The following is an 8,450-nucleotide window of genomic DNA, read 5'->3' on the forward strand; positions in this document are numbered from 1 at the left end:
ATATTATATCAAAGTAATGAGTAAATATGGGTAGAACTTTATGCTCATAGAGTAGTAGTAAAGTTACATATGCGTAACTTTTTGTATGTGTAGTACAATGTACAGTGTATATACGTTGTATAGCAAAATATGTGATGTCTACAGAAGTAGTGGTAAAATGTAAAACCACAGTATTAACGTTATAGTGGATTTATCAAGTGTACAGTATGAAGTTTACGTACATAGTAAACTGTTGTGTAACGATACAGTATGTATTCTTGAAGTGACATTTATGTTATAGGTCCAAGGTACAAGTAGACCAAATACAGGAAATATTGCCATTCACACGTTATACCTCTGCCCGCCAAAGTTTGGGAACAAGACCATATGATGTGGAAGCAGAAACCAACTTTAATTATTTAATGAACTGTAGTAAACAAAAATGTATTTATCTCCTTATTCGTTCTACTCAAACGAACATAAATAATTCATAAAATAAACACAAACACGTAGGTGTAGATATTAAGCGCTCTGAACGTCCAGTTTACTTATTTCGGATATTAAGCGCTCTGAACGTCCAGTTTACTTATTTCGGATATTAAGCGCTCTGAACGTGCAGTTTACTTATGTCAAAAACACTGATACACATAAACAATTCTTCACACAGTATTCTCTTCCTTTCTACAAATAAAACAATTTTTATGCCCCCGAGATCGAAGATCGGGGGGCATATTGTTTTTGTCCTGTCTGTCATTTTGTAATTCTGTAATTTTGTCATTCTGTCTGAAACTTTAACCTTGCTAATAACTTTTGAACAGTAAGAGATAGAGCTTTGATATTTCACATGAGTATTCCTTGTTACAAGATCTTTCCGTTGGTATTGAACCTTTTTAACTTGACATTTGACCTACTTTAATTTTTTTTTTACATTGGTCATAACTTCTAAATGGTAAATATTAGAGCTTTCATATTGTACATGAGCATTTCTTTTGACAAGATCTTTCTACTGGTACCAAGATATTTGCCCTTGTGACCTTGTCCATCTTCGGAATTGGCCATTATCGGGGGCATTTGTGTTTCACACACACATCTTGTTAATGATAAAGTACTCGAGTAAAGCAAGGGCGGGTGGGTGAGGCATAAGTTATCTGCACTAAAAAGAGTCTTCGAATGGCTTCAAAATTCTACTCACTGACGGTGGTCAGTTAAAATCCGTTAAATGAACATTTAGATGTCACCTGACAAGGTGACAATTAGACTACCCAATAGATGACAGGTATAAATAAATACGAACACGTGTTATTAGAGGCTTTAATAAATACATCTATGTTCTTATTCGTTCTACTCAAACGAACATAAATAATTTATAAAATAAACACAAACACGTAGTTTAGGATATGAAGAGCTCTGAACGTGCAGTTTACTTATTTCGAAAGACAAAGAGCAATGAAGAAAAACTTGAATATCAAACTTCATATACCTAGATTTTTTGTTACATGTAACTTTTCCTGAATGTTTTCTCTAACATAGCCATCTTTAGCCTTTTCTGACCGCCACCGCTCATGTTTTTTAAACAATCTATCACTGATACCAGCGGTTGCAGCTGAAGTAGCTCCGCCTGAGCGCAAGCTATGAAGACCGAATTTACTTCTATCTAACCCTATTTCTCAAAAGGCATCCAAAACAATTTCTCTAGCCCTAAAATAAGACAAAGGGTGATTATCTCTCCTAACCTTGTATGTTCCAGTACTTTTACAATATGTCAATGATCTGAATAAATATACTGAAGAATTAACGTCAACTTCCAACAATTTTATGTATTCTTATGTTTGAACTGGACAGGTATCGCAATTAGTTCTAGCAATACACAACTTAAGACTTTCTTTATATACATACGTCTTACTTTTGACTACTAGTATGTTAATTATCATGCAAGTGTCATAAAATGATATGTCTTTAAGTTGTATATTTGCGAGCTCTGAAAATCTGAGGAATCCTGCAAATCCTAATAAACACATACATAAAGTTCACATTTCATACAAATTTTTAGATTAAATCTCTGAACCAATGATTTTAACTGGTCTGGTGTTATTGGTTCCTTCTTAACAATGGGCTTGGAAGTCCCTCTATCTGCACCTCCTTTGCTAATTTTACTAAAGCAGAATCACATGGATCTTTAAAACCTGCTAACTGATGAGCCCAGCTTATCGCATGTGTAACTAATTGAATTTTGCTAGAAGACTTGGAATCCTTAGCGATAGAGATTATGTATAATGCCACGTGTTCTTCAGCTGCTGTAAACGAAGAAATGGAAGGCAGAAGAGCGTTGCACCACCGACAGAAGGAATTGAATGCGTACCTATATTGATTTAATGTATTGTCCGCTCTTTATTTAAGACAGAAAGTTGGAAGAAAGTCCCGTAATTGTTGTAACCGCTGATCTTCGATCCTAACACTCTCTGACCACCTGCCCACTTTAAATACATGTACGTCTGAAAAATGTATATAACAGAATACGACAATTAATATGAAATATTAAATTCAACTCATAGTGTACCAGGACCCTCAATTCAACTGCAATACACCAAGACTAAGATGTATCAGGACCTTGCGTCATCTGCAATACATCTTACCATTACAAATATATGGTGTACCAGGACCCAGCTCATCTGCAATACACCTTGAAATGTTTTACATTTCCACTGGACTCATGAGTTTACCAATATGAACTTCAGCGTTCTACTTTTAATGTAAAGATCTGGCGTCCAACTTTACTGCCAGTATCCCGGAAGTGAAATAATCTGACCCAAATAAACATGCTTTATTTTGACCCTGAATCAGTATGTCTGTACAATCCTTGAGTAATAATGCATCTTTAACATACCATCTGTTTATCAGATCTCTATCAAAAATAAAAGGCAAAAAAAAAAAAAAAAAAAAAAAAAAACCCCAGTGGAAGGCCAATAAGGAACAACTAAGACACCAAAAGCTTTGCAGGTTATAAGATGTTGAATGGCGCGGACTATTAAGCAAATAGGGGGTACTAACCAATTGTTCTCGTGTTCCCAGTTCTGAGTGAAACAGTCGATAGGTTCGGAGCCAGGATTTAAAAAATTTGAATTATATCTTTCCAAGTTGCAATTATTATAATTTGCAAATCTATCAACAGTTAATGGTCCGAACAAGTTGATTTTGACTGCGGATAACTCCGTTTACCTGAGCAGGATATATGGCTCACGGCGGGTGTGACCGGCCGACAGGGGATGCTTACTCCTCCTAGGCACCTGATCCCACCTCTGGTGTGCCCACGGGTCCGTGTTTGCCCAACTATCTATTTTGTATTGCTTGTAGGAGTTATGAGATTGATCACTGTTCGTTATCTTCACCTTTTCATGAAAAACTTTAGAATCAACTTCGACAGTGTATGCTCCTGAAGCAACACTACTCGCATCAGAGTAAATAACAACAATTTTCTTTGTCAGTTTGTGCAAATACCGTGTTCTTTCAGAGTGTATACATTGTAACCAAAAGTTACATTCATTAAGAACCTCATCTTTGTGTGTGAATAACAGAATTTCGTCCCATGATTGTCTACATGCTATTTCCATAGACGAAAATCTGGTCATTATGTTGCATATGTTACTCATAACTGGTGACATTGAAATTATCTTTCCGACCACTTTTGCCAATTCTCTGGCTGTGACTTTTGAAAAACTCTTTACTACTTTCTGCAATGAAGCAACTGTATCTTCGAGACGTCTTTCTGGTACTGATATAGAAAAAGACTTCGAATCCCACAGGATTCCTAAGCATTCTAAATTCTGGGTTGGATAAAATACAGAACCCGAGATATGTCTGAAATTTTTCAGAAATATCTATATGATGATAGCCAGATTTGAGGTCGAATTTTATGCAATAACAATCTTTTTCGAAATAATCCATAGCTGTTTTCCAATCTTCAAATTTAATTTTTTCATATTTCACATACTTATTCAGTCTACTCAAATCCAAAATCAATCTCTTTTTAGACCTGTTTTCCGCTACGCTTAGAGGGCTCACGATGTGTGGTTTCAATGGAACTTCTCCAACACAACCAGTATCAACTAACCGAGATATTTCTGACGTGACAAAGTTAGCATTAGATTCCGCAGATTTGTTATTTCGAAAATTCATAGAATGAGGAATCGAAAGAATAGGAATTTCGTATCCAGATTGTATTAGTTTCAAAATATATTGGAAAGCCCCAGTTTCTTTCCATTTACGAAAATGTCTTTTTAAGCTATGTTTTATGCTACAATCTTTTTACTCCCTTCATCAATACAAAGCGAACAATCTATATACTTATCATTGACTCTGAGTGGACTTTCCCTTTGGACAGTTCAATTTCCAGTGACCTGTTGAAAAACAGTTGAAACAGTCGTCGTATGGCTGCGGCTGTCTCCTTGACGGCTTGTTTCTACCCTGCCCGTAGGCAAATGGTTGCTGTTGGTACGAAAGAAAGGGCTGCAAATTTATGAGCCCCAGGAAAAGCCAGTTGAGCTGGAGATCCCGCCGCTGCCGCTGGTGCAGGTTTTTGTGTCCCGTACGGCTGAAATTTCTTGGTCTGCTTCTGGTTTTTAAGGGCTCTGTTTTCGGCGCTACGAATTTTCTTCTTATTGTCAGAGTTTTCAGCTATTTCGTTACACTGATATTCGTTCACTGTTTTCCACCCGGCAGGAGATGAGTTGGCTATGCGTATATGTTTCTGTCGCTTTAATTTCTTACTCAAATCTGCAATAATGCTCAAGGACTCGGAATCTTTCAAATCAAATGCTCTCGACTCTAGTTTCTCTAACCCCTCTAACAAATCTGTGTTAAACTCGTATTGGACCCGGTTTCCTTCAGACTTGATCTTGTGTAGAGAATTTTCTTTGAATTTCTTCGAAATAGATTCCGACTGCTCCGCTTTTAACTGTCCCGAGAAAGTTTTGAATTGAGACTGTATCACCCCTGTTTTACTATGTCCGAAAATTCCAGTGTAGAGCTCTTTCATTAATTTATCTGTGTCTATAGTCAGCTCGTCGCCCGAATCGCCCACACTTCGCGGAAATGGAAGGTTGAAAAAAGCGTGTTATCTGCACTAAAAAGAGCCTCGAATGGTTTCACAATTCTACTCACCGACGGTGGTCAGTAAAATCCGTGTAATGAATATTTAGATGTCACCTTACAAGGTGATGATTAGACTACCCAATAGATTACAGGTATAAATAAACACGAACACGTGTTATTAGAACCTTTAATAAATACATTCTGTAAAAGTGGAGAAAAATATATATATTGTAAAGTGTTGTGCAGTGTGTCATTTCTTTTATATTTACTTTGACAAGAACTCGGTCAATCTGTGACACTGCTCGAGACAGGGCCACAACAGCAATTCAATGTTTATATGGGGATATTAGGAAGATTCTCAATGCAAGTTTTATTGTCAATAACCAAAAAATATAATATGTCAAATTAGTATGCTAGAGTCCATATGCAGTGTATAACAGTATATTGAAGTTTGGTCGTTCCATGACCAGGGTAGGGCGACCGCCACTATTGGGATTTTATTTTACACGTATATGCTCTTTAGGCCTCTTGTTCAATAGGACCTGGTGTTATTTCAAACAAAGCAACACATCCCTTTCTTGTTGTTATAACAAATTTGTTCTTGTCATTCAGACGGACACTCCAAGGGGTCCCCTTTAATTCAAAATCTTTTAAGTCTACTTCTCGTAGCAAAGTACCGTCTGAGGACAGCTGGTAAAGCTTGTTGCTGCTCATTCCTACTGTATATATGTTGCCCTCGTAGTCAGTATCAATACCACGCAGACCTGCACCAGATAATGTATGTAATTTCTTTTCACTTTTAGAAATTACTGATCTTTCTATAACTGTCTCTTGTTTGGAATACATAATAGAACCTGCATTTTCTTTCCCAGAAATCATCCATGTATCGGAAGTCTCTATGTCTTCTTTTTTCGTTCCATCAGAAGAGTATATCTGAATAACAGTACCACTAGTAATGTAAAAATCATTATTCATCCAGCATATTCCCCAGCAGTCAACCGTCGTATGAAACATCTCTTGGACAGTGTTAGTCTTCAAATTAATTTCAACTACTTTTCGTAATTGTGGTAAGGAAACAAATATGCGTCCAGATTTATCTATTGTTATGTCCCTTGGACAATCATCAACTGAAATTGATGATTTCTTATTCAGGGAATAATCATACACCGAAATTCTTTTACCTTCATAATCTGTGATGATAACATTATTCTGAAAGTCAAAAATGGCATTACAAATATCGTTCCCAATACAAGAAGATTCCTTCTTTAGCAGTTTGATTTGTCCCGTCTGCATGCATAAGCACTTTTCCATCAAGATGAATTTTCCAATAGTTTTTAAATTTGATCTGATATCTCGAAATTCAGAATTAGTGGTGAATGATATTCTACCATTAGATGCTTTGTAGGAGAAAACATCACACTCATCTTTAATCTGACTTTCTGTTCTCCTTATGTTTTCTATATTAACTAAGCATTCTTCATTCGATCCTTGAGCAATTGATACATCAAGTAGATTCCTTTGTAACAAAACCCTTGTCAACAGATGGGACAATTTTGAAATTTCATCGTCATGTGTTTTGGACATGCTTTGCTCATAAGTTTGAAGTTCTTGCATAAATGATGACCTTAGGGTTTCTAAATGAGCTATGGTTTCATTGAAAACAGTAGTCACTTCTTTTTCAGTGCATTCTTTTGAGACTTTCAATTTTTCCTGCGAATCTTCTCTGTTCGAAATCTTTTTCTTTATATTCTCAGTTAAATCATCCAACCTCTTTCTTAAATCTTGAGTTACTTTTCCGTCTTTAACTCCGTTCGAAGCATCTTCTAAAGTCAATATATCGGAGCATTTTCTATGACGAATCGTCGCACACAGAGTGCAGCAGGCGGCCTTGTGGTCAGCACAAAACACCTGTGCTGGTGAAGATGAATGATCAGGACATGGGATAAAACCACTGAATGATGTCACATTTTGTTGTGTTGTCACACTTAATTTCAGAAATGAATGGTTGCGAAATGCTTTGAATTTTCTGTGGTGGCTCTGACATTTTTGACATAGTGCCTCCCTACAATCTGAACACCAAGTAACAGCAAGTTCTGTTTTCCCGTTAAATATACAAGCATCGCAGATTTTACTCTCGGATTGAATAGAATATTTGTCTATCAAACTTACAATAAAGAAATTGTCTGGTAACTTTTGGATCCACGCATTTTTCAATTCATCATCGATGTCTACAAAGTTCCTGCATGTAGGACATCGAAATCCAGATTCCCTCGGCGTTTCGTCTACTTTCGATTTCGATTCGTCGGTATTTTTCGCTTGATTTTGAACCTCACTGGTTATATACATCTGCAAACAAGTTTCACAAAACGAATGCAAGCATGGAAGACATTTTGGCTTTTTGTAAATCTCCAAACATATCGCACATTTAATGAAGTCACTCAAGTCATTTCTTTCCGAGGATTCAGCCATGGCCGCGATGGCTCAACCCCTTCGTCACGTGATTGCCGTAGATAAGGGAAGATCTACGTGTACCTGGGGAAGTCCCATTAGTTGATATATAAAATGAACAAGATAAGGGAAGATAATGATAAACTTTATTCAGGAATGGGCATGCACATTTAACATGTTGACAACATATGTGATTTTAAAACAGATTATGTTGTAAGAAAATGCTTTAACAAAATAAAACACGATATTCTATAGAAATAGTTTTAAGTTAGATAATACTAAGTAGCCTATATGTGTAATGGCCTCATTCCTATGGAGCGCCAAATTAACATAAACTCAAATAATTGAAGATATCTTCAATTATTTGAAGATATCATCAATTCATTTGATGCGCGCAACAATTGAATTAAAGATCTCTTCAAATAATTAATGATATCTTCAATTCTGAATTATTGCGCGCATTAATTGAATTGATGAGAGCATTAATTCTTCAACTGAATTGATGCGCACTTCAATTGAATTAATGATCTCTTAAAATGAATTAATGATATCAACAATTGAATTGATGCGCGCTACAATTCAATTGAAGAGAGCAATAATTGATATAATGCGCGCATTAAATCAATTGATGAGAGCAATAATTGAATTGATGCACGCATTAATTCATTTGATGAGAGCAATAATGGATTTAATGCGCGCATTAATTCAATTATTGCTCTCTTCAATTGAATTAATGATATCTTTAATTCATTTGAAGAGAGCAATAAATCTTTTAGAGAGAGCAACTATATAATTAAAGATATCTTCAATTCGACATATCCACAATTGAATTAATGATCTCTTTAATTGAATTGTTGCTCTCTTTAAAAGAATTGATGCGCGCATTAATTCCTTATACAAAAGCATTGTAAATGATTTAAAGATATCTTCAATTG

The 8,450-nt window shown here is 35.9% G+C and overlaps 1 protein-coding gene across 1 annotated transcript; it reads right to left on the reverse strand.

Moving 5' to 3' along the window:
- Positions 1-5,238: 5,238 nt before the first annotated feature.
- Positions 5,239-7,574, reverse strand: LOC125683566 (E3 ubiquitin-protein ligase TRIM33-like). Its single transcript, XM_056162108.1, has one exon. It carries the CDS (start codon positions 7,534-7,536, stop codon positions 5,587-5,589), a length of 1,950 nt encoding a protein of 649 aa, XP_056018083.1. The 5' UTR covers positions 7,537-7,574; the 3' UTR covers positions 5,239-5,586.
- Between the last annotated feature and the right edge of the window lie 876 nt (positions 7,575-8,450).

Source organism: Ostrea edulis, chromosome 4, assembly GCF_947568905.1.
Source record: "Ostrea edulis chromosome 4, xbOstEdul1.1, whole genome shotgun sequence".
In the NCBI taxonomy this organism is placed as follows: domain Eukaryota; kingdom Metazoa; phylum Mollusca; class Bivalvia; order Ostreida; family Ostreidae; genus Ostrea; species Ostrea edulis.